The sequence below is a fragment of the Sardina pilchardus genome, chromosome 19, assembly GCF_963854185.1.
Source record: "Sardina pilchardus chromosome 19, fSarPil1.1, whole genome shotgun sequence".
Lineage (NCBI taxonomy): Eukaryota > Metazoa > Chordata > Actinopteri > Clupeiformes > Clupeidae > Sardina > Sardina pilchardus.
Genome location: NC_085012.1, coordinates 31,244,547 through 31,271,233, shown reverse-complemented (window position 1 = coordinate 31,271,233; position 26,687 = coordinate 31,244,547). Strand labels below are relative to the sequence as shown.

The 26,687-nt window shown below is 40.8% G+C and overlaps 1 protein-coding gene across 6 annotated transcripts in view; it reads left to right on the top strand.

Annotated features, from left to right (window-relative positions):
• Positions 1–26,687, top strand: part of nphp3 (nephronophthisis 3) — a 147,001-nt gene that overhangs the window by 12,122 nt on the left and 108,192 nt on the right. For all 6 annotated transcript variants that reach the window (XM_062520802.1, XM_062520800.1, XM_062520801.1 and 3 more), the window contains exons 2-5: positions 6,313–6,745; positions 6,829–6,954; positions 15,576–15,726; positions 16,742–16,894. In XM_062520802.1, the coding sequence (XP_062376786.1) occupies positions 6,422–6,745; positions 6,829–6,954; positions 15,576–15,726; positions 16,742–16,894 (754 nt within the window). In that variant the 5' untranslated portion in view covers positions 6,313–6,421. The remainder of the gene's footprint in view (positions 1–6,312; positions 6,746–6,828; positions 6,955–15,575; positions 15,727–16,741; positions 16,895–26,687) is intronic.

The window sequence follows — 26,687 nt, the reverse complement described above, 5'->3', positions numbered from 1 at the left end:
AGCCAAAATGAAACATGAAATGCTGGATCGCATCCATGAAGGGCATCAAGGGCTCAACAAGTGTCGTGAACGGGCTAACCTATCTGTGTGGTGGCCAGGCATCAGTGCCGATCTGAAACACAAAGTGAACCAATGTCAGACATGTCAAATTTCAAGGCCAACACAATGCAAAGAACCACTGCTTACCACGGCATTACCACCAGGCCCATGGAGACATCTTGGAGCGGATATCTGTGAAGTAGGTGGCCAGCAATACCTTGTAGTCGTTGACTATTCAAGATTTATTGAAATAGCACATCTGACAGATATGACAATCAAGAGAGTCATTGGAAAATTGAAGAGCATGTTCGCACGCTTTAGCATCCCTGAAAAGCTGTGTTCAGACAATGCACAGCAGTTTACATCAGCAGACTTTAAAGCATTTGCAGAACAATATGGCTTTGTGCATCCTCACTTTCCCCAATCGAATGGGGAGGCGGAGCGCGTGATTCGCCTAAGACCACACGTTGTGGACGAAACAGGACTGTAGAAAATAGAGATGCACCGATCGATCGGCCGGTGATCGGAATCGCCCGATTTTCACGTGATCGGCCACGACCGGCGACCGGCCAATCAGTCTGACATTTGCCGATTTTTATGGCCGGTCAAATGCACTCGGGCACTGCGTGATAAACATCGGGCAACATCAGCATCACACGTGCACACAGAACGCATAGGAAGCCTCGTGAGTTAACATGTCAGCTATTTGGACATTCTTCAGCGTGTCTGAAGAAGATAACAAATTTGCAATATGCAACACATGCAAGGAAAAAGTAGGACGTGGAGGAACAACACCATTATAACCATTGTTATTTATATATTTATTTTATTGCCATTACCAGTTTGGTTTTCCCTGTTTCCATAGAGGTTTGGTTGTTTAATATTGGATATGAAAAGAAGGAAATGGTTCTTCCATAATACTGCACTTTAGTAGCCTGGATGCCAGACCGAAGTTTAGCCCCGCCTCCATTCTTTTTCTGCCGGGAACTTCGGTCTGGCACTGCTCCGTTCAGCTGCTACTATTCGAGATACACTTCGGCTCGGACCAATCACATTTCACACGGCGGGCTTTACGTGATGATTGACATATGAACAGCAGTGACGTTCACGGCTGCATGCGTCCTCGTTCAACGAGTTGGCTGTGAGACCATGTTCGCTTAGGTTGATTTTGATTGCAACAGAAACGCTATGGCTATGAATGCATAATTTGTTCATGCAGTTTGGCCTTTCGTTTATCTTAGCTATTGAAACGGAGGTTTTATCACGGATTCGCACAACTATTTCTGAACACTTAGACCAACGAGGATATGTGGGAAAACTTCAGTTTCACTTTCACCCAGTTAAAACAGCATGTTTGGGTGATGTTGTTCCCGTTTGTTTAAAAATGTCTGTTTGCTCGTTGGCGACACACTTCCCCAGCTGTTCATTGCATACAGTTTGTAGGAATTATTTTTAAAAACGAAGGAGGATGTTTTTCATAGCCTACCCTGCTACATATTTCTGTCTTAGATTTCGCAGATACTGACAGCCAATAACTTGTTCTGTTTGGTTTGGTCTATCCAATGAGTGCAGAGCTATCCCCCCCGCACTGTATCGGTTGAATCACGCCCCATAATCGCAGCTGAATGGAGCAGTTTCAGACTCATATTCTGATAAGAATTGAGTATGACGTCGTCAGGCTAGCACTTTAGATGTGTGTGAACTTCTCACACCAGGAGTAATTATACAGTTCTATTTTTATAGTGATAGTGATTATCTGTTTAAAAAAATATGTTGTATTAAAGAAAATATGTGTGTGAACTTCTCACACCAGGAGTAATTTATTTTATACAGTCATTTTTTTTTATATATAGTGATAGTGATTATCTGTTGACAAAGATGTTGTATTAAAGAAAAGATGTGTGTGAACTTCTTACACAAGGAGTAATTTATACAGTTCTATTTTTATAGTGATAGTGATTATCTGTTGACAAAAATGTTGTATTAAAGAACAGATATGTGTGAACTTCTCACACCAGGAGCAATTTATACAGTTCTATTTTAATAATGATTATCTGCTCAAAAAAAAATTCTATTAAAGAGGAACAATGCAGGATTGGCGATTTCATCTCTGGTTTCGGTTTCGTTTTTAGTTTTTGCTCGTTTTATGCTTGCATATTTCTCTGCAGAGCTTCCCCGACAGCTTTAGCGTGTATATTTATACATATATAGGCTATATATAAATATATAAATGGCAAGCGTGGTTCTTCTTGTTCCTTACGCGTCTCTGACTTCCAGATGTAAACAGCAGACGATCGTTCATCAGAAAGTTGCAAGGTTGTAATAGCGGATAGGGACACTAGGGGCGGGAGGAAATGTGACTGTTTTCGATAAAACTGATCAGTCAAGCAAAACAACGATTTCTAAGTGATTTTATGACTATGAAAAAGTTGCATAGGGTCTCTTTAAAGAAAACATGAAAAAAAAAATACATTTTTGTGTGCGCTGTTAAGTGTTTAGAAACTCTTTACAGCACAAACAAAGAGTTATTTTCTAGCCTATATTTTCTTTAATACAACATGTTAATATAGAAATGTAATCAACTTATCAATGGCTGGTAGAAAAATGTGAATAGACAAGTCTTCTTCAGCTGGGACATTCATTTTACACATACTAATAGAAATGCACTGTAGGAACACTATTTTTTCTTCTCACATCCAATATCCAACTGTAAATATCTTCATTATACTGATAACTGGAAAGCTTGGTGTACATAGGTGCTACATAGGAGATGTTGGAAAATGACAACAAAAAAAAATAATTTTGAGAAGCCTTGAAACACAGCAAATGACATACATTCTCAGTCCACACTCTAATTTGAACTTTCACGATTGCTTGCGGATACTAAGGAAGTGTCCATATTTGGATGGCATAACGTCATGCAGGAGAAACACAGCTTTCCAACGACACCACGCATGATATGTTTTGTATCACGGTCGCGGTAGTTTATGACAAGTTAGAATGCTAACTTTTGGCGAATTTAGAAGAAATATACAGGCGTGATCAGACAAATAAACCTCTAAATGTGTAAATCGGACTTAGTTGTTGTAGTGTGAAAGAATACATGATAGTTTTGCTTCGGTTTGCCAACTTATGTTTATTCCTGCCGTGTCTCGCCTTAAGTGGAGTATAAAGGCTATGTCGCTGCTTATTGATAGCGCTTGTGGTTCTGCTGTGGGCACGCAATTAGCGGCAAGGACGGCCTTGATGAGCGCTGTAACCTGAAGTGACAGCTTAGTAAATTCCATGCAATATGGCAAAGCACAGCGTTCGCTGCATAGAAAAACTCAGTATTAGCACTTTATCCAGCCCTGACTGTTGGCCTTTGCTAGCTTCATCAAACTTGCAAACTCAGCTGTGTGATGCTGTGCGAGTGCATTTGACCGGCATAAAATTGGCATGTCTCAGACTGACCGGCCGGTCGCCGGTCATGGCCGATCACGTGAAAATCGGCCGATTCCGGTCACCAGTCGATCGATCGGTGCATCTCTACTTCAGTAGCCTACTAAACAAAGTGTCAGTGCTTGCAACTCGTTTGAAGTTGGCAACTTCATTTCAGTCTTTTATTCTGATAAATGAAGAGTTATTTTCCAAAATAGCCTAGGCTAACTATCCACAATTTTAATGCATTTTCATAAATCACTTTTTAAATGTGGGTTTCCAAGTAATTTCAGCGGAACTGTGATTGGGTTGTTATTTATCTATTCTGTGTCAGGCTGTTGTCTTATTTTTAACTAATTAAATGTTACACAGCAACCTTTTTGCATTTACATGCAATGGTAATTCCTTCCATGGAATTACATTTTCTAGTTTAAATTGACAACCCAGCAATTGGATTAGGGAGATTGTACTAAATAACCACTTATTGGAAACGTTTGTATTGTAGTACAGGCCATTGACATAGGGATATGCTCCACTCAAGTCATTTTATAACCAAGAAAAAATAGTATTGACAAAGAAATCCCTAAGTAAATCGATATTGAATTGAATCGAATCAAATCAAGAATCGGATCGGATCGTGACCTTGCAGATCGGAATCGAATCGATTCAGGAAATCTGGATCAATACCCAGCCCTATAAATTACACAATATAGCAGATCGGATGTTGCTTTTGCATTTGAAATAAGTGATATTCACTGTGTTGGGCTTAAAGGAATAGTTAGGAATTTTGGACATAGGACCTCATTTCCAACTTAGTCGGGGTGATATAGGTCGGTGAAGACCATTTTTAGTGAATCTCTGCCCTTCCTATGAGCTGCAGCGTTCATCTCGTGCTAATCTGGTGCCAAGATAACGCAAGTCAACGGTAACATCCAGCCTGCCACTGAAAACACTCCACAGAACACCCGAAACAAATAAATTATAACGTCAGACTATCGATGCACATGCCTAGTGTTGATAGATCAATGTTAGAAATACGAACCTTGCATCGCATTGCAATAGCCTACTTTGTTCCCTGCATGGCAGTGGCAAATTGATATTGAGAAACTAGTCCCTCAAAATGTAATAAATCATTGAGTTGCAAGGTTAGTTTTATTTCTAAAATTTATCAACACGGACATGTATATCGATAGTCTGACGATTTAATTGACTTGTCTCGGGTGTGCTGTGGAGCGAGTAGGCTAAGGGTAAGACTGTTTTGGATGTTACCGTTGAAGTGCGTTAGCTCAGAACCAGCCTTAGCAAAGGGGAGCGCTGCAACTGAAGGAAGGGGTTAAACGCGATAAAAACGGTCTCCACCGACTTATATCACCTCGGCAAAGTTGGAAATGAGGTCCTATGTCCAAAATTCCAAACTATTCCTTTAATGGCGAACTATTCTGTATTTGCCATCACTGTTTTTTTACAATTACGGCGAATATTTTCACTTTACACGTTCACTGTATCACCTAATTTTTGCCAGCACTCCCTATTCTTATTTATTGCTACGGTATTTCCCGGCGCCGTGTTTTGACTTTTATATCCCTCATAGGAGTTCATTTTTATGACTAGTTCATCCAGGGTGAAATATACAGCTCTTGCGGATTCTCCATGTTGTAAGGGTAATTGAACTGTTGCTGAACACTCCTTTTATGGGAGCGCAGAAGCGAGCGTAGAAACCAGCGTACATTTGAGCGCAGAAATCATCTTACGACGGGGCTCACGTGTGATTCATCAAACTTTCGTGTCACTCCAATTCGAGCATAAGAATAAACGTGTGTTGATAAATGTGGCAGCTGGCAACAAGCCTATGCTCGTTTTAATGGCATCACCCCTAGAATTCACGACATGAAGGTGCATTATACGTCCAAAAGAGATCATTAGTGATCTTGAGCCACAGTGATGTCCAGTTGAACCTTGTTGATTTTGACAGCTAGAAGCTGTCATCAAGGATTTAAGCGCAATAGACTTTATTTTCGCAGAGAGAACGCATCATACTATAAAAAATGTTAAAAAATTAATTACAAAACCATACGACACTGAAATTTGCCCTTTGAAAATGATTTAAGGCCCCAGCCGTGGCGCAATTGGCTGGGGCACCTGCACCGCACGCTGGCGACCCGGGTTTGATTCCCGCCCCTTGGTCCTTTCTGGATCCCACCCCGACTCTCTCACCCTTTCGCTTCCTGTCTCTCTCTACTGTCCTGTCAAAATTAAAGGAACAAAAGGCCAAAAAATATACTTCTCTCTGTTTTATGCGTGGTTTAACAAATTGACTCGTGAGTGAGCTTCGCAATACCACTCAACTCTGATTGCGACTTTTGTATTTGTCGATCCAGGTTGTCCAAAGAAAGATTGGTTATGTTCAGCGAGGTTCGTAGTATACCCCACAGGCTTCACCAATTGAATCAACTGTAAACAAGCTAACAAGCTAACCACTGTCACTATAGGGCAGGTTTGATTATTGCCTATAATGGCGACTGGCTGGCCCCAGCCGTGGCGCAACTGGCTGGGGCACCTGCAGCGCACGCCGGCGACCCGGGTTCGATTCCCGCCCCGTGGTCCTTTCCGGATCCCACCCCGATTCTCTCACCCATTCGCTTCCTGTCTCTCTCTACTGTCCTGTCAAAATTAAAGGCACAAAAAGCCCAAAAAAATATACTTTAAAAAAAATAATAATGGCGCCTGGCTTAGAATTAGTGTGTGGTTTTGTGTGGGGTTATGGTGTTTGATTGACAGGTAGCAGTTGACAAAAAACTGTAATAACCAGAATGCATTTTAATGTCAATGTATTATTTGTTTAATTTACCACAGTTGATCCACTGGTTTTCCAACATGCAAGATGAATCAGGAGCATTGTTCAGTGGTATATACAAGCACCAACCTCAGCTGAAGGGCAACTTTCAATTTCTCAGTGGTAATCATGGGGACAGCCTCTTCACTTGTGAGCCCTGGTGAAGTCATTGAAGATGCATATGGTGGTGAGGGTGGTGAAGCTTGTGAAATACCAGTAGAGGTGAAGCCTAAAGCACGCCTCTTACGCAGCTCCTTCCGTCGTGGTCCCAGAGTGATTGGTGCCAGCTTCAAATCCACTGGGTCTGTAGACCTGGAATACACAGCAGAATATGAGCGTCTTCGTAAAGACTATGACATTTTCAGAGTCAGCAAGAATAATGAGATCGCATCCATGCAAAAGAAAGAAGCCAAGTTGGATGAAGAAAACAAGCGACTGCGTGCTGAGCTACAGGTAGAACACACAATTCAGACTGTTGTTCTTTGTTGAAAAAAACATCCACATATAGATTAATAATGTGTTGTCAACTTATAAAGGCTTTGCAGAAAACCTACCAGAAGATCCTGCGTGAGAAAGAAAGTGCTCTGGAGGCAAAGTATCAAGCCATGGAGAGGGCCTCTACATTTGAGCATGACCGAGACAAGGTCAAGCGACAGTTCAAGGTGAAGGCATCCTAATGTTATTATTTTACATTTTTAAACCATTAATTAAATTTGGTAAATTGCTGGAAGTGTGTTTAGGTATTATATACTTAAATATGCAGTCAGTGGTTGTGTAGGAAGTGGTGTTTGATTATGTTTATATTGAACTTTTTTAGCAGATGATTTTGCACCGGTTAAGGGTACTTCACATTGCATGCGGCATGACCTTTGCTCAGTTGCTCTTGGTTGAGGAAATAATGTCCCAAAGACTTTTGTTGTGGCCAGGCTCAGCGCAAAAGACGTTCTTATGTGCACAAGGCCTAACTGATGAAAAGAAAAAACGTTGTCGTGTTAACAGGGCCTAAGCTCAATCTTTTAAGATTGAACATTAGTCTGGGGAGGCTGCACTTTGTTTCTATTGCACAAGAGGCGTGATCAAATCTAAAAAAAAAACTTGAATTTCCCCTTGGGGATCAATAAAGTATCTATCTATCTATCAATGGGCATCGTTCAAGTGACTCTGTAGCCTACGCAATTGCCAAGAGCGGGGCTAGTTGGTAAATTAAACTTAAACCAAAGCCGGTCGGTAGAATCGCAAACACGTCCTTCTTTTGTATGAACTGTTCCAGGGCAAGTTTTTGTTCTGTTTTCAAAGAAAACTTGCCTTTAAAATCTTCCAAAACAGAAGCGACAGCGGCATCGATAGGTTGAGTGTGTACACAACTGCTGTCGCTTATGTTTCGTCATCGTCACGTCACCGGCCAATAGTGTGCCAGGACTACAGTATGGCCGTTTCTGATTGGAGCCAAAGGTTCTGGCAGTAAACAGAGGATAGATCTGCTGGTTTCCAGCCTGAGCTGCGAAATTCAAATTCCCCGGAAGTTCAGGCAGGGTTCACCCAGCCTACATTTCTTATCCAAACAGCCTCAAATTTGGCACTGTATTTACTTGTGCTTGTAGCAAGACACCTGTTTGAAATTTTGAAAAGTTTGAAATCAATTGGACAAACGGTTAAACATTAGGGGTGTCACAATTCTTTTAGTCACGATTTGAGTCTACTATTAATGCATTCCTTATGTGATTCTGTTTCGGGGGGACTTTTATTTTGAAAGCCATTTTTATTTTGAAACCATTCCAACCGTGAGGTTGTAAACAAAGGAAATGGTGAAAATGTAAGATCTATTTATACAATATTTTGTCAATGTTTAAACATATACGTATAGTAGATGATGCAATAATATTTTGTTGATGAAGTAACATTTCCACGATCTAACAGTTGTTACATGCAGTAATGATTAGTTAGGGTGTGGATACATATTGTATAAACTACTTGCTAATACTATAATTCATGATTAACTGGTTAGTTAATGATGTTTTGTGAGCTCATCTCGTAAGGACTCGTAAGGACCTTTTATGCTTTGCAACACATTTACCAATAAGATTATTTTTTCGATGCATCGATTAATCTAACGATTATTTTTTTCAGTTCGATTCGATTTCGATTCGATTATCGATTATCTCCCCACTAATTGACTAATTGCAATATACACATGTTGATTAAAATATCTGAATGAAATAAAACATGCATTTCTTAACATTGCAATGTATGTTTTTTGCTCTTAAAATTCCAAAATGAAAGACTATACAAGTGCAAAGCATTCTAGGTCAGAGGCATTCAATAAAACCTTGAAGCCTTGAAAACACTGGGAGTGTTGTCAAATTGAAGGGGACAAGATCCCAACTGTCATCAATAAAATGACAAGTTAAGTAGGCTTATTTTAAGACTTTGGGGCCATAGGGCCCACCTACACATACTGTCTACCCCCATCAAATCATTATGATGATCATTATTACAGTGCATGAAAATGCACTGTACTGTTCTTCCTAGGCTTCTTATTCTTCTTCTTCTAACGCTCGCAATTCAGCTTCAACCGTTTAACGTAGAAACTTCATTCAAACGTTGTTGCGTAGGTCTTGCTTATGCCATGTGTGCTTTGTATTTTTCAACTTTGTAACTTTTATACTTTTTGAACTATTAAATAAAAACTATTAACAATTTCCCCATAGACTTAACATTGCTCATTATGACATCACGGCAGCAATTAGAATGTTACCCCAGCTGGTCAGCCACCTGGGCACCAACTGTCAGTTTCTCTCAGGCTCCTCTCTGAAGACTACATATTCTGTTCCCCTGTATCCTCTGCGCACAACAGTATCAAAACTAGAAATGCAATTCCAAGGAATTACCAGTGCATGAAAATGCAAAAATAGATAGATAATGTAGATATGGTTACTAAGGTGTAGCTAGGGTAAACATGGTGGTTGCATAGTTTACAGAGAGTTGATAGTGTGAAGGTAGACAGTTTAAAGCTGAAACATTCCAGTTCTAACTTAACTAATGATTTCTATTCATGTTAAAATATTGATTAGCTAACTTAGCTAATGATTTCTAGCAGTTACGTTAAAAATGCTAATTATGCTAGCAATGCTAACTTTACTAACAATGCTAATCAGGTTGATTAGCTAACTTAACCAATGATTTCTAGCAGTAATGCTAAAATGGCTAACTATGCTAACAATGCTAAATTTGCTGACAATGCTAACCAGGTCGATTAGCTAACTTAGTTGATGATTTTTTACAGTTATACTAAAAATGCTAACTATGCTAACAATGCTAACCATGCTAACTAGCTAACTTGCTAGTGAGGACTTTTATTTTGAAACATTTGTTGCTAGGGTATCCATGGTGGCCACTATCAGGAAACAAGAAGTTACTGCAGTATAATGATGTTGGTTGCTATGGAAACGGTCATAAACGCTTAATTTTAATGGTTGCTATGTTGGTTGCTAGGTACATGGGGGTTTCATGTAGTTGACCGGAGGCATGGCTGATGATAACTGACAGTGGGAATGGTTGAACAGTTAAATAGATTAGTAGTTTCAATGGTTAAATGATTTAATAGTGTATTATTGCAGTGAGGACTTTTATTTTGAAACAGTTGTGGACAGAGGAAACAGTTTAACAGGTATATGTAGTCTTCATAGAGAATGTATGCTTAAAGCCTGAGAGAGAGAGAGAGCTGCTGCTGCTGGCCTGGCCACCTGGCAGAAGATTCTAATTGCCCTATTATGATGTCATAATCACAATGTTAAGTCTATGGGGAAATTGTCATTTTAATTAATTAATAGTTAAAAAAGTATAAAAGTTACAAAGTTGAAAAATACAAAGCCCGGATGGCCTAAGTAAGACCTACTCAGCGCAGTTTGAATGAAGTTTCTACGTTAAACGGTTGAAGCTCCATTAAGTGCGTTAGAAGAAGAAGAATAATAACTAGAAATGCAATTCCAAGGAATTACCAGTGCATGAAAATGCAAAAATAGATAGATAATGTAGATATGGTTACTAAGATGTAGCTAGGGTAAATATGGTGGTTGCATAGTTTACAGAGAGTTGATAGTGTGAAGGTAGACAGTTTAAAGATGAAACGTTCCAGTTCTAACTTAACTAATGATTTCTATTCATGTTAAAATGTTGATTAGCTAACTTAGCTAATGATTTCTAGCAGTTACACTAAAAATGCTTATTATGCTAGCAATGCTAACCAGGTTGATTAGCTAACTTAACCGATGATTTCTGGCAGTAATGCTAAAAATGCTAACTATGCTAACAATGCTAAATTTGCTAACAATGCTAACCAGGTTGATTAGCTAACTTAGTTGATGATTTTTTTGCAGTTATGCTAAAAATGCTAACTATGCTAACAATGCTAACAATGCTAACCATACTAACTAGCTAACTTGCTAGTGAGGACTTTTATTTTGAAACATTTGTTGCTTGGGTATCCATGGTGGCCACTATCAGGAAACAAGAAGTTACTGCAGTATAATCATGTTGGTTGCTATGGAAACGGTCATAAACACTTAATTTTAATGGTTGCTATGTTGGTTGCTAGGTACATGGAGGTTTCATGTAGTTGACTGGAGGCATAGTGGATGATAACTGACAGTTGGAATGGTTGAACAGTTCAATAGTTGAGTAGTTTCAATGGTTAAATGATTTAATAGTGGATTATTGCAGTGAGGACCTTTATTTTGAAACAGTTGTGGACAGAGGAAGTAGTGAAACAGGATCTGTAGTCTTAATGAGATTGTATGCTTAAAGCCTGAGACAGAAGGTGCCTCTCATAGCGTTTACGCGTCCTCTCTCGCTCCTCACTGATCTACATAAAGAATGATGGAGCGGCAACAATGGGATAGTCTAGCCCTTCTTCTATCTTTCTTTATGTAGATCATTGAGGATCGAGGAGCGAGGGAGGACATATAAACGCTGCTTGAGAGGGACCCACAGTAAATACTTTAAAAGTTGTATGTAGATAGTCTAATTAATGTTGATAGATAGAATGTTTAATGGATGTTGATAGGCAGATTGTTTAATAGATATTGATTGACAGTTTAATGGGTGGATGAGTGAATGGTCTGAAGAAGATGAATGGATAGAAGGTTGGATGGAATGTGCCTTATATTCTTGTTAAGAGAGACACTGATACAGCTCTCTGAGAGTAGTTGACACAGGTGTAATCAATTTAACTGGCTAGTCTTAAGAGAGCCAGAATACTCTTAAAGCCTGAGACAGAGTAAATAATTTAAAAGTTGAATGTAGATAGTCTAATTAATGTTGATAGACAGAGAGTTTAATGGATGTTGATAGACAGATTGTTTAATAGATGTTGATAGACAGTTTAATGGGTGGATGAGTGAATGGTCTGAAGAAGATGAATGGATAGAATGTTGGATGGAATGTGCCTTATATTCTTGTAGAATGGAGAGACACAGCTCTCTACTGAGAGTAGTGGATACAGATACAGGTGTAATCAATTTAACTGGCTAGTCTTAAGAGAGCCAGCCTGAGACAGAGTAGATTGTTTAAAAGTTCAATGTAGAGCGTCTAATTGATGTTGTTGATAGGCAGACTGTTTAGAATGGGTGGATGAGTGAATGGTTTGAAGAAGATGAATGGATATAAAGTTGGATGGAATTAGGAGGACTTATTTTGATACTGTTGTGCGCAGAGGATACAGGGGAACAGAATATGTAGTCTTCAGAGAGATTGTAAAGCCTGAGAGAAACTGACAGTTGGTGGCCAGGTGGCTGACCAGCTGGGGTAACATTCTAATTGCTGCCGTGATGTCATAATGAGCCATGTTAAGTCTATGGGGGAAATTGTAATAGTTTTTAACTAATAGTTTAAAAAGTATAAAAGTTACAAAGTTGAAAAATACAAAGCCCACATCGCGTAAGTAAGACCTACGCGTCAAAATTTGAATGGAGTTTCTACGTTAAGCGGTTGAAGCTGAATTGCGTGCGTTAGAAGAAGAATAAGAAGAAGAAGAAGACCGAGGAAGAACAGTACAGTGCATTTTCATGCACTGTAATAAGAAGTTTTGGAATAACAGTACAGTGCATTTTCATGCACTGTAATAAGTCCTCCTAATTCCATCCAACTTTATATCCATTCATCTTCTTCAAACCATTCACTCATCCACCCATTCTAAACAGTCTGCCTATCAACAACATCAATTAGACGCTCTACATTGAACTTTTAAACAATCTACTCTGTCTCAGGCTGGCTCTCTTAAGGCTAGCCAGTTAAATTGATTACACCTGTATCTGTATCCACTACTCTCAGATACATTCTCTGTGTCTCTCCATTCTACAAGAATATAAGGCACATTCCATCCAACATTCTATCCATTCATCTTCTTCAGACCATTCACTCATCCACCCATTAAACTGTCTATCAACATCTATTAAACAATCTGTCTATCAACATCCATTAAACTCTCTGTCTATCAACATTAATTAGACTATCTACATTCAACTTTTAAATTATTTACTCTGTCTCAGGCTTTAAGAGTAGCCTACTCTGGCTCTCTTAAGACTAGCCAGTTAAATTGATTACACCTGTGTCAACTACTCTCAGAGAGCTGTATCAGTGTCTCTCTTAACAAGAATATAAGGCACATTCCATCCAACCTTCTATCCACTCATCTTCTTCAGACCATTCACTCATCCCCCCATTAAACTGTCAATCAATATCTATTAAACAATCTGCCTATCAATATCCATTAAACATTCTGTCTATCAACATTAATTAGACTATCTACATACAACTTTTAAAGTATTTACTGTGGGTCCCTCTCAAGCAGCGTTTATATGTCCTCCCTCGCTCCTCGATCCTCAATGATCTACATAAAGAAAGATAGAAGAAGGGCTAGACTATCCCATTGTTGCCGCTCCATCATTCTTTATGTAGATCAGTGAGGAGTGAGAGAGGACGCGTAAACGCTATGAGAGGCACCTTCTGTCTCAGGCTTTAAGCATACAATCTCATTAAGACTACAGATCCTGTTTCACTACTTCCTCTGTCCACAACTGTTTCAAAATAAAGGTCCTCACTGCAATAATACACTATTAAATAATTTAACCATTGAAACTACTCAACTATTGAACTGTTCAACCATTCCAACTGTCAGTTATCATCCACTATGCCTCCAGTCAACTACATGAAACCTCCATGTACCTAGCAACCAACATAGCAACCATTAAAATTAAGTGTTTATGACCGTTTCCATAGCAACCAACATGATTATACTGCAGTAACTTCTTGTTTCCTGATAGTGGCCACCATGGATACCCTAGCAACAAATGTTTCAAAATAAAAGTCCTCACTAGCAAGTTAGCTAGTTAGCATGGTTAGCATAGTTAACATTGTTAACATAGTTAGCATTTTTAGCATAACTGCAAAAAATCATCAACTAAGTTAGCTAATCAACCTGGTTAGCATTGTCAGCAAATTTAGCATTGTTAGCATAGTTAGCATTTTTAACATTACTGCTAGAAATCATCGGTTAAGTTAGCTAATCAACCTGGTTAGCATTGTTAGTAAAGTTAGCATTGCTAGCATAATTAGCATTTTTAGCTTAACTGATAGAAATCATTAGCTAAGTTAGCTAATCAACATTTTAACATGAATAGAAATCATTAGTTAAGTTAGAACTGGAATGTTTCATCTTTAAACTGTCTACCTTCACACTATCAACTCTCTGTAAACTATGCAACCACCATGTTTACCCTAGCTACACCTCAGTAACCATATCTACATTTTCTATCTATTTTTGCATTTTCATGCACTGGTAATTCCTTAGAATTGCATTTCTAGTTACAATTATTATTATGCTGTAATAAGAGTACTTTCACTTCAAAGCAGTCAATGTTTTAAATGCTAACATTGTTCACAAAAAGTTTGTGAAAAATCATAGACCTGCTTTAGTAATATACAGTATAATTACAATAGCTTTTGCATGGTTGCATGATAAATACAGGCTACTTCTGAAAACAACAGCAATAATATGGGTGCTATTGTTTTGGGATGTTTCCCTCATGCAAGCACAAAATTGACATGCTTTTTAATGAAATCCCTTTTGAATCTCTGAATGTAAGGATTCAGGAAACACAATACCAACTTTTGTCTATGTATTACGGCCTAGCAGATAGGTGTAAATCACTGATCTGGAGATTTTTAAATGAAAGACTAAGGCTACAATCTTTTGACCATATTCAAATTTGACTCACTATGCTCTGCTCTGTTTCAAGAATCCACATTGTTCTATTAAATGTTGTTAAATAATTAAACAGCCTTCCAATACGTTGAAGCGGAACTAGCCACCAACGTTATCGCTTAGTTTCAGTTTCTGTCGTGCAAACACGCACATGCATGCATTCAATGAACGCTCATACCAACACTTAATTGTGTTGCTCTATGTTTAATCACATCAAACTAGCAAGTATTTCCTCCTGATTGGAGAAACTTTTGTTTTCTTTTTCTGTCGGGCCGTGGTTGCTTCATCAATTGCGCAGCAAATTACCAGGTGAAGCACTGAGCCTAATTTCACTCCACGCCTCACGGACCAGCAGTCTCTACATTGCGGACTGGTGCAGCTCCGCGGCCCATAGTTAGAGAAACGCTTCAGAGGAACGAGTGCGTGCTGCAGTGCCTTGCACTTTTGAAATTCTGAGGAGTCACTCACGTTGCCGCCAAACTTGTTTTGATTTTGGCGACGTGTCGATTCGCATATTTTGAACCGACGTATTTTTTGCGTCGAACTAATCGGTTAAGTCGATGCGTTGTCCTAGCCCTACTCCAAACTCTTGAACGGTAGTTAACAGTAACCAATTACATTTCCAAAGTAACCTTTCCAACACTGAATGTATGTGAGAGTCAACACCTTATTTATGTTGTGTGGCTGTGTGGAATTTCTTTGAATTGCCATGAATTTATTTTACTTCCTGTCATTCCAATTCCAATTTAACTTCCTGTGGGGCAGTGACAATTAAATTAAAATTCCTTGAATTTGACGTGTTGTTGGTGTTGCATTTTTGTACATTTTCCCTTTGGGGAGGGTTTGGGTCATGAAGTTAAACCTGAACTATCAACAATATAGCAGAGTTATAGCTTAATGAATCTCACTTTCTTAAACACCTCAGGCATCATAATATGTTGACATAGCAGGCACAGTTCATTAACCGTGACTGACATCCTTCACGAATACCTTGACTTGAAAATGCTCCTTATTTATCAACAGATATTTCGTGAAACAAAAGAGAAGGAAATCCAGGATCTGTTGCGAGCAAAGCGAGATTTGGAGTCAAAGCTGCAGCATTTACAGGCTCAAGGTGTCCAGGTCTATGTCCCTGAAGATTCTGACTCTGATGAAAACCAAACAACAGTGGCTGGTACGACCAATTTAATGATTATTCAGAACTGGTTGAAAACAGATAATTACATAACATCTGGAGATCCATCATACACTGCAAAATCTGCTTATGTAATACAATCTAATCAAGTCTTACCAATCTTATATCAAGATCAAAAAATCTAGTGGGTATTGTTTCCAGAATAAAGAGATTTACCCTTGCACGTCCTAAAATCATTTGACTTAATATAAGAAAAGTTTGACTTCTTTCAAAATGTCTCAAGATGTTAAAGGTTGGGTATGGAATTAGCAAAACGGCTGGCAGATTTTGAACATATACAACTTAAGTCCCTCCCTCCATGGACGCACATTCATGCATGAGCGAAAATTCAGATGTGCGAGAGCGAGCCAGACTAAATTAAATGCCAGCCTGGCGTCGACAGCACTATGAACTTTAGTCTCCATACAATCGCTCACATCAACTTCCCCAATTACATTTTTTATTCACCTCCAAAGGGTTGTAGGTAATAGTTCCACAAATCAGACAAGGTAGATGATTTTATAGCGGAAGAGGAAGAGGAAGACCGTTAGATTGACGAACTAGCTGTGAAATTATGGTATAGGGTTTAGAATACTATTGGCTGGAGTTTTTCGAGCCCTGCCCGTTCCGCAGATGATTGACGTGTTTAATTTCCATTTCAGTGCTTCCAACTCAGTGGCTGTAAGTGGGTTAGGAATAGGATTTCAATTGATTTTGCAAAAATGGCCAACAAAGCGAATTCCATACCCTACCTTTAAGTAAATGTGTCCTAAAAACAAGCACATTTGTCTGCCAGTGCGTTGAATAAATTTGTCTTGATAAGACTCCTAAAATAAGTCAGTCTTTTTAAATGAAGTCAAAATGGTCTTTCAAGAGAGCGTTAGGCAAGTCTCTTCAGACTAAAAACAATACCAAATAGATTTTTTTTTATCTTAATATAAGATTAATTCCACTTGGTTAGACGTTTTTGCAGTGTAGCTTAATGTTTGTCTCCTCTTTTATACCTCATCTACAGCTGGTGGCATGCAGTGTGAATACTGGAATGGAGGTGTGCTTGGCAGTGAGCCCTCTATGGGGAGTATGATGCAGCTCCAACAGAGCTATCGGGGGCCAGAGTTTGCTCATAGTTTGATGGATGTGGAGGGACCCTTCGCTAATGTTAGCAGAGGTCTGGGCATTTTAATATTTATACAATTTTTGTCTCCTACTAAGGTAGTAATCTTGTTCCTACTAAGGTAGTAATGTCCCACTAACAATAAGCCGCACACAGAGGTTGACCGATGTGTATTTTTTAGGACCAATAATGATATCAGTGTCTAATTCATAGATATTAGTGTCTAAGTCCATCAACAGTTTTTTTTCTTGTAAAAAGATGTTCACAAGTGCAGTTCATTCATTAGGATCCAAACAGAGATCAAGTTAAAAGCAACCAAACACCTCCATGTTTTCCCTAAAAACGTGGTGCATTTCTAAGTAGGTAAGAGGGATAACTATATTGTGTGGCGCGGTAATAGTGTTAAGTGTTCCCAATTGTTATTCCGCCACACGATATAGTTATCCCTCTAACCTGCTTAAAAATGCACCACGTTTTATTTTTGTCTCATTTTGTCTATTTTGCTTGTTTGATGCTCATTGAGCTCAATGCAAATCAAACAGGCTAATAGGCCTACTGGAAAAAGCATCATGCCAATCTCTAGCTATGGTGAAGGGTATGTGATGATGTGGGGCAATTTTAATTCCAAAGGCCAAGGGAACCTTATCAGGATGCATAATATCCTGTATCCATGAAATAGCTGGCCTTTAAAAATAAAAATCTGCCTGCCCCTATGTTAACCCTATGTGTTAAATTCCCATAGGGTTGCATAGGGGGTCAAATACTTCCTTCCCTTAGCATTTCAGGAAAACATTTATTTATTTACGATACATTCTTCAATCACAAAGGAAATTGGTGTCCATGTTTGATATTATCGGAAGTCTTTTCAGTCGTGGCTCATGCAAATAGTGACGTGAACATTAAAAACCAATAGTAACCTCTCGCGAACACGAAAACAGGAAGGGGCAAAATAGGCGACAGCTGTAGCCTATATGATTATTTGTTTTTCATTTCTTATAATTTATTAGTCGGCTATTCTACGAGACAGAACAACTCTATATCTGTTAGTGATGTCACACATCAAACAATGCTTCAGAAACGCGAAAAAATTACTTTGATATGAGTAGGCTATCATGTGAGTTCCTGTTAATGATGACGTGTAGCCTATTGCACGATGGAAATAATTTGAAGGAATCTAGCAGCAGTCGTGTAAATAGTGACCCACAGTCTTTGCAAAATCCTAATCTGAGACTGGCCTGTGACTAGACTGTGACTAAAAACTCAATGAATTGTCTTTAGATGTGAGAGGGTCTGAGACTGTAGTCTTTCAAAAATCTTTTCCAAATCTTTGCAAAGTCTGTCAATGTAAGGTAGGCTTTAGTTGTGTTCCTTTAAAGGGACACTTCACCGATTAGCATTAAGCTTTGTATCTTTAGAAAACCAGTCATGTTTTTGAATGGCCGTGCAACATTCCCTCAGTTTGCCTTGAGACGGGAGAAATACGGTTTTCAATGTTGGACTTCCTGCTTTCAATGATGTAAAAATCATTTTACATCATTGAAAGCAGGAAGTCCTATATCTTTGTCGAGTAGATGAAACTACAAACACTTTCCTAATTTTTCCAAGAGGGGGCGCTAGCGGTGGGACTTCACTTGCAGAAACTAAAATATATAGCCGCCATCTTTTTTGGAAGCTATAGGCTCCCGGTCTGTGGAGAAAGCTGATAAGTAACTACGATTTAATATTAAATACTAATTCATTGAATGCTGATATTGAAACTGATATGGCAAATGGGAATTCTGAAGATCTGGTATGTGAATTTGATGCACGAGATGACCTGTACGAGCTGTAATACAGCACAGAACATCAAGGCCTCCATCAAGGCCTGCAGCAAGCCTGGACGTCGATTAGGATCATTGGCTGTCGATTAGCCTTTGCCCGGGCTAACTCAAACTAGTAGTGTTAATTTTGTCACCTATTTTTAATTTAGTCATAGTCTTAGTCTTGTGACGAAATGTTCTTTTTAGTCTTAGTCATATTTAGTCATTCAAATATCATTTTTGTCAGTCTAGTTTTAGTCGAGTAAAAGTCTCATAACTTTAGTCTCGTTTTAGTCAAAAGAAAACTCAAGGTATCTTAGTCAAGTTTTAGTCAAAACATTCTAGTCTTTTTTATATAACAAGATACTTTTGAATAGGCTACTATTTCAGTCAAATAGTGTTTCAGCTATGTGTTTCACACATCTCAATTTTCCCCCAATAATGTCCAGAGCAGACCCAAAGTAGGCCTACGAATGTTTTACTCCGCTACACTAGATGGCACTATGCGCCTAAACGCAGTCCCATATAGGGATGGGTATTGATACGTTTTTGATCAATATCGATGGCATTATCGATTCTGCCTATCAATCCAATTCCTTATCAATTCTCTTATCGATTCCCAAAAAATGTAGGTGCACCCACATTTTTCATTGCATCGCCTTTAACGCCAAAAGGTCACCTTTTATCGCTCTCCTTTCATATAATGTGAATGATTTTTTAACAATAAGGTGTAGAAAAAGCTTGTCTTTATTTAAAACTAACCTCAGGCAACTCAAACAGTCCTCACGTACCGAAACCTCCTTCTCCATGGGCTTATGGAACTGCCAATCCGCAGTCAATAAAGCTGACTTCATCACTGGGTATGCCAACCACCTTTCCCTGGATCTCCTTGCTCTCACTGAGACTTGGATCAAGCCAGAAAACACAGCCACCCCAGCTGCACTCTCCACCAACTTCTCGCTCTCCCACACCCCTCGGCCAACTGGACGAGGAGGTGGAACGGGTCTGCTAATTTCTAACAACTGGACTTTCACTCCACTGCTACCCGCAAACAGATATGACTCGTTTGAATACCATAACGTCACAGTAACGGCCCCAGTAAAACTCTATGTGATCGTCATCTACCGCCCACCAGGCCAACTAGGTGCTTTTCTGGACGAGATGGACACTTTGCTGTCTTCCATCCCTGAGCAAGACTATCCGCTACTCGTCCTCGGCGATATGAACATCCACTTAGACACTCCAGGCTCAGCAGACTTCTTGGCCCTGGCACACTCATTCGATCTCGAGCTGACTCGCAGCCCACCCACTCACAAAGCTGGCAAAGAGCTTGATCTAATCCTCACCCGGAACTGCACCACAGACTCCCTCTGGGTAACACCGCTCCATCTCTCTGACCATTTCTTCATTCGATTTAATGTCAGCCTGACGGAACAACCCCTGACTCCTCAACCAATGGTCACGTTCCGCCGCAACATCCGCAACCTGACTCCAACCCACTTCTCCTCTACAGTTGCCTCCAACCTACCTCCACTCAACTCCTTCTCCACTCTGGAGGTCAACGATGCCACGGACTCGCTCTGCTCCACACTGAGCTCGTGTCTGGACAAACTGTGCCCTCTAACTACAAGGCCAGCGCGATCCAAACACTCCCATCCATGGCTAACTGACACCCTACGCACACAGCGGACCAAACTCAGAGCTGCAGAAAGGAAATGGCACAAATCAAAAACAACAGATGATCTCAAACACTACCAGACACTCCTATCCTCCTTCTCAACTAGCATCACGGCTGCTAAAACAGACTTCTACAATGACAAGATCAACAACGCCACAGACTCCCGGAAACTCTTCTCAACCTTCAAAACACTACTCAACCCTCAGCCACCTCCTCCTGCGTCCAACCTCACTGCAGACAGCCTAGCCTCATTTTTTACAAACAAAGTGGCGGCAATCAGCAGTCAATTCTCTTCACCAGACGCAGTTGCTATAACCTCTCAAAACCCTGGAACATCCCTTTCAACATTTGCGCCTCTCTCCGAGAGTGATGTAGCTAGACTCCTGACATGCAGCCGTCCTACCACATGTGCGTTGGACCCTATACCGACGAACCTGCTTCAGTCCATCGGCCCGACCGTCACACCAGCCATCACGCATGTGATCAATGCCTCCCTAACATCTGGCACGTTCCCAGCGGCATTCAAGGATGCCCAGGTTACACCTCTACTTAAGAAACCTTCACTCGACACGGCTCAAGTAAACTACCGTCCTGTTTCGCTACTGCCTTTCCTATCCAAAGGTATAGAGCGAGCAGTTTCGAGACAAGTCTCAGAATTCCTTTCACAGAATAATCTCCTGGATCCAAATCAATCTGGATTCAAGACCAGCCACTCCACCGAAATGGCTCTGCTGGCTGTAACAGAAGCCTTAAAGGAGGCCAGGGCGAACGCTCAGTCATCAGTGCTCATTCTGCTTGACTTATCGGCTGCCTTTGACACTGTAAATCACAGCATCCTTCTTTCTATACTCTCAGACATGGGCATCTCTGGCTCAGCTCTCTCCTGGTTTGAATCCTACCTCACAGGCCGCTCGTTTAAAGTATCATGGCTTGGACAACTTTCTGCACCTCACTTCCTCTCCACAGGGGTCCCCCAGGGCTCTGTGCTGGGCCCCCTGCTCTTTGCTATCTACACCACCTCCTTGGGACAGATCATCCACTCGCATGGCTTCTCATACCACTGCTATGCTGATGACACACAGCTTTATCTGTCCTTTCCACCGGATGACCCCTTGGTCTCCACACGAATCTCAAACTGCCTCTCAGACATATCAACATGGATGAGGGCACACCACCTTCAGCTAAACCTCTCTAAAACAGAATTGCTAGTCCTCCCAGCCAAACCTACAATTCATCATGACATCAACATCAAGATCGACTCCCTGTCTGTTGCACCCACCAGGACTGCAAGAAACTTATGAGTCGTTCTTGACAACCAACTGACCTTCTCCGATCATGTAGCCTCAGTAGCCAGGTCATGCCGCTACGCGCTTTACAACATACGGAAAATCAGGACCTACTTGACTCAAGATGCTACCCAACTCCTGGTACAGGCAATAGTCATCTCTCGACTTGACTACTGTAACGCCCTCCTGACAGGTCTCCCAGCCTGCGCTGTTAAACCCCTTCAAATGATCCAGAATGCAGCAGCACGCCTGGTCTACAACCAACCCAAAAGGGCACATGTCACCCCACTGCTCATCCAGCTACACTGGCTACCGCTGGCCGCACGCATCAAATTCAAGACTCTAACGCTTGCCTACAAAGTACTCTCCGGCTCTGCCCCCACCTATCTCAATGCCCTCATACAGGCATATGCCTCCACACGACCGCTGCGCTCCTCAGCTGAGCGACGTCTAGCTCTTCCGCCAGCACGCGCAGGCCAATCCAAACTTTTCTCATCTGTCGTCCCTCGTTGGTGGAATGCACTATCTGGTCCAACTAGGGCAGGAACATCCCTAGCCATCTTCAAAAAAGGTCTGAAAACCCAGCTCTTCAAAGAACATCTCCTCTCATAGCACTATTTCAGACAATCGCACTCACTCATGCACTTATTCACTTATTATGCACTTACTAGACCCACTGATGCACTTATTGTATTTATTTATTGTTGTTCAAAATGCTCTTAAAAATCCTAATTGTTTTTTTCCATGTTGTAAGTCGCTTTGGTTAAAAAGCGTCAGCCAAATGAAATGTAATGTAATGTAATGTAATGTAATGTAATGTAATGTAAAACACAATAAGGAATATACATATTCTTTATAATATAAAGAATGATAACGATGTATATATAGCCTACAGTATATAATATAATATAATTCTTTATATATTCTAATCTATACTACTGACATTTCTGATATTCATAACATTCATGACTATTCATATTACAACTCTGCCTCTTTAATTCAGCTCAAATTGTAAACAAAGTAGCATAGTTGGCTAGCTTATTATATAGTCTACTGGTTAGACTGTTCAGTTTCCCCACGTGTGTTTAAGTTGTAAGGTAGGCTAATACTTTTTCTCCTTGGGACAGGCCCTTTTGAGTCTTAGTTGGAAAACATTGAGATGATCAGTCAACTTGAATGCAAGAGTTTGAATCAAATTTGTGCAGTAGCCTACTACGCTATGATGCTAACCGAAATTAATTATAATAGCTATAGTCGTCTTCTATGCGTCATTGCTTTCACGATTGTGAATGTGCATGTCGAGGGGCGGTGCGTGCACGAGAGAGGGAGAGGGAGATGGAGAGAGAGCGGGCCAAGTGGGTTACTTCTATACAGTTTGGCGTTGCACGCATAGTCTACAATTAAAACTTGTGAAGGAAACGTATGCTTTCACCCGAGCAGTGTCAGGTGCACCAGTGCGACCTAGAATTATTTTCAGGCACACTCACTCACATTTTGGGCGCATATGCACTCTGGAGCCCCTAGACCGGTCAACGTTAGCACCCCTCCGTAGGCTGTCGAACACATTACACTCTTGGACTCCCATGCTTCACGGACAAATGTTTTAACATATTGCTGGTATTACTACCCTTACACGATAACAATAGGCTACTACACTGGTTGCAGACGGCAGAATTTTCATCACGTTTAGTGAAATGGAGCCAGGCTTGGGATCTCTTCCTCCTCTCGGGGTTGACTTGTAGTATGAGTCGTTGCAGCCACAGGGTTACAGAAACAGCGCATAGCTAGCTTACAGGAAAGCTGCTGCCCATGAATTAATTTGGACTATTCTGAATGCTTAACAGGTAGCATAGATATTCTGTCTTCTCATTTTGTAGAGGAAAACGAAGAGAGATTTTATCTTAGTTTTTCAATCATGCAAAACATGTCAGTCTCGTCTTTTTTCGTCAACAGTAATGCATTTTATTATAGTCTTAGTCAGCGTTTCAGGACATTGGTTCAGTCTCGTCATCGTCTCGTCTTAGTCTCGAAAAAAAAGGTCGTTGACGAACATAATTAGTCTCGTCTCGTCTGACGAAATTAACACTACAAACTAGCATGGACTAGCTCTCACAAGGTCAGTTATCCTAATGTTATTCACAAGTTATTGCACAAATAGTATTAGCGATACTAATACTTGTTAAAGAAGTCGGGTATTCTAGCATAATGCTGTCAATTTGCGGGACATTTGACATGGAAATATGTTAATTAACGTTTTGGTTTTTTTCGCGATTTGTTCGCTAATTCCTTTTGAAGACCAGCAACATTGATATATGGCCACAAGATTGAGTACAACATAAAACAATGATCGCTTTAATTTTAGAATCGTTATTAAATGTTACATTAATGAGTGTACTTGTCTACTTCCTGGTGGGTGCTGGTAAGGCTCTGAAAGGCAGGGAATTCTGGGAGTTGTTGGATTTTATCCAAATGACACAAAAATACATTTTCGTCTTTTTTCTCCCATCTCAGGGGAAAATGAGGGAATGATGCACGACCATTCGAAAATATGACTGGGTTTCTAACAATAGAAGGCTTAATGTAAATTCCAATTCAATTTTTTTTTCAATTCAATTCAAGTTTATTGTCATATACTCATAAAAGAATTTATAAGTAATGAGATTCATTGTGCTCAAGTGTCCAGAAATAAATTAGAAAAGAACAAAAAAAATAAATAAGAAGAAAAGTGCCATCTTAAGGGGGTTTCCCAGGACGGTTCAGCATCCTGATGGCTTGAGGGTAGAAACTGTCCTTGTATCTGCTGGTGCGGGTCCTTAGACTCTTGTATCGTCGGCCTGAAGGTAGGAGGGTGAAGAGATGGTGGCTGGGATGACTGGGGTCAGAAACTATACGCTTGGCCTTTCTTCTGCAGCGCTGACTGTAGAGGTCCTGGATGGATGGTAGCTCAGTCCTTGTAATACGCTGTGCTGATCTGACGACTCTTTGTAGCACTTTTTGATCCTGGGCAGTGCTGTTACCATACCATGTAGTTATGCCACCAGTTAGAATACTCTCTATTGTACAGCGGTAAAAGTTGGTCAGTAACTTGTGGTCCATGCCAAATTTCCGCAGACGTCGCAGAAAGAAGAGCCGCTGTCTTGCTGTCTTTGTGATCACACCTATATGGTGTGTCCAGCTCAGATCCTCAGTGATGTTAATGCCCCGGAATCTGAAGCTTTTGACTCTCTCCACTGCTGCACTCCCGATGTGAATGGGTGCATGTTCTTCTCCCTGCAGCCGCCTGTAATCCACTATCAGCTCCTTGGTCTTTGTTACATTGAGCAGCAGACTGTTATCCTGACACCAAGATGTCATTGCTGCCACCTCTGCTCTGTAGGCACACTCATCACCATTCTTGATGCAGCCGATTATGGTGGTGTCATCGGCAAACTTAATGATGGTGTTGGAGCTGTCAGTGGCTGCACAGTCATATGTGTACAGTGAATACAACAGAGGGCTTAACACACAACCCTGTGGAGCACCAGTGCTGAGTGTTAGACTGGAGGAGGTGATGTTACCTAGCCGTACTGCCTGTGGCCTGCCTGTTAGGAAATTTAGTATCCAGCTGCACATGGAGGGACTGATGTTCAGGTCTTGCAGTTTCATGATGAGCCTAGATGGTATTATGGTGTTGAAGGCGGAGCTGAAGTCGATAAAGAGCATCCGTACATACGTGTTCTGATCCAAGTGAGAGAGAGCAGTGTTCAAGGCCAAAGCTACAGCATCATCTGTAGACCTGTTAGACCTATAGGCAAACTGAAGTGGATCTAATGCAGTAGATAGACAGGATGTGATGTGGTCTTTGACTAACCTCTCAAAGCACTTCATCACAACAGAGGTCAGAGCGACAGGGCGGTAGTCATTTAAACAGCTCACTGATGATTTCTTAGGGACTGGGATGATGGTGGCCCTCTTGAAGCATGTGTGGGGACTACAGACTGTAGCAGTGAGAGGTTGAAGATGTCGGTGAATACCTCTGCCAGTTCAGAAGCGCAGGCCTTAAGAACACGCCCTGGGATGTTGTCTGGTCCTGGAGCTTTATGTGCATTCACTCTTTTGAAAGATTTACACACATCTGTCACAGATACCTGAAAAGGGCAGCAGTCTTGCTCTAACAGTACCTCTGACCTGGTGGGTGTCTCAAACCTGGCATAGAAAGAATTCAGCTCCTCTGCAAGACAAACAGAGGTCGCATCAGCTCTGTGGCTCTTTCCTTTGTAGTCAGTGATGGTCCTTAGCCCACTCCACATATCCCTGGTGTTGGATCCTGTGTAATATGACTCCACTTTTTCTCTGTACTGTCTCTTGGCCACTTAAATGGATTTCCTTAATTCATAACTGGCTATCTTGTACTCACTAGGAATACCAGACTGGTAGGCTGCTGTCCGGGCCTTGAGTGCTGAAGACACCTCTCCATTCACCCACGTTTTTTTATTAGGAAAAGTTCGTACAGTCACTCTCGGTACAACGTTGTCTATGCACTTACAAATGTAGTGTGATACAATTCCAGTGTAATCATCGATGTTATCCGCGGTATCTCGAAACAAACTCCAGTCTGTTGTTTGGAAACAGTCACGTAGTGTAGCATCTGACTGATCTGTCCAGCGCTGAACTGAGTGAATCACAGGCAGTTCCCGTTTCAGCTTCTGTCTATAAGCTGGCATTAGGAGAACAGATGAATGATCCGATTTGCCGAAAGCTGGGCGGGGGCGGGCTTTGTAGGCATGAGTGTACGGCGTGTAGGCGTGATCCAGGATGTTTTCACCTCGAGTTGGAAAGTCAACGTGCTGATGGTACTTCGGTAAGACTTTCTTGAGGTTGGCTTTGTTGAAGTTGCCAGCTACAATGAAAGCAGCCTCTGGATGCAAGGTTTCCTGCCGATCAATGATATCATGTAGATCGTCCATCGCCCGTTTGGTGTCAGCTTGCGGTGGAATGTAAGCGGCGACGAAAAAAATTGCAGAGAATTCCCTGGGTAGATAAAACGGCCTGCACTTAACCATCAGGTGTTCTAGGTCAGGAGAGCATCCCGATGATGATGTTTG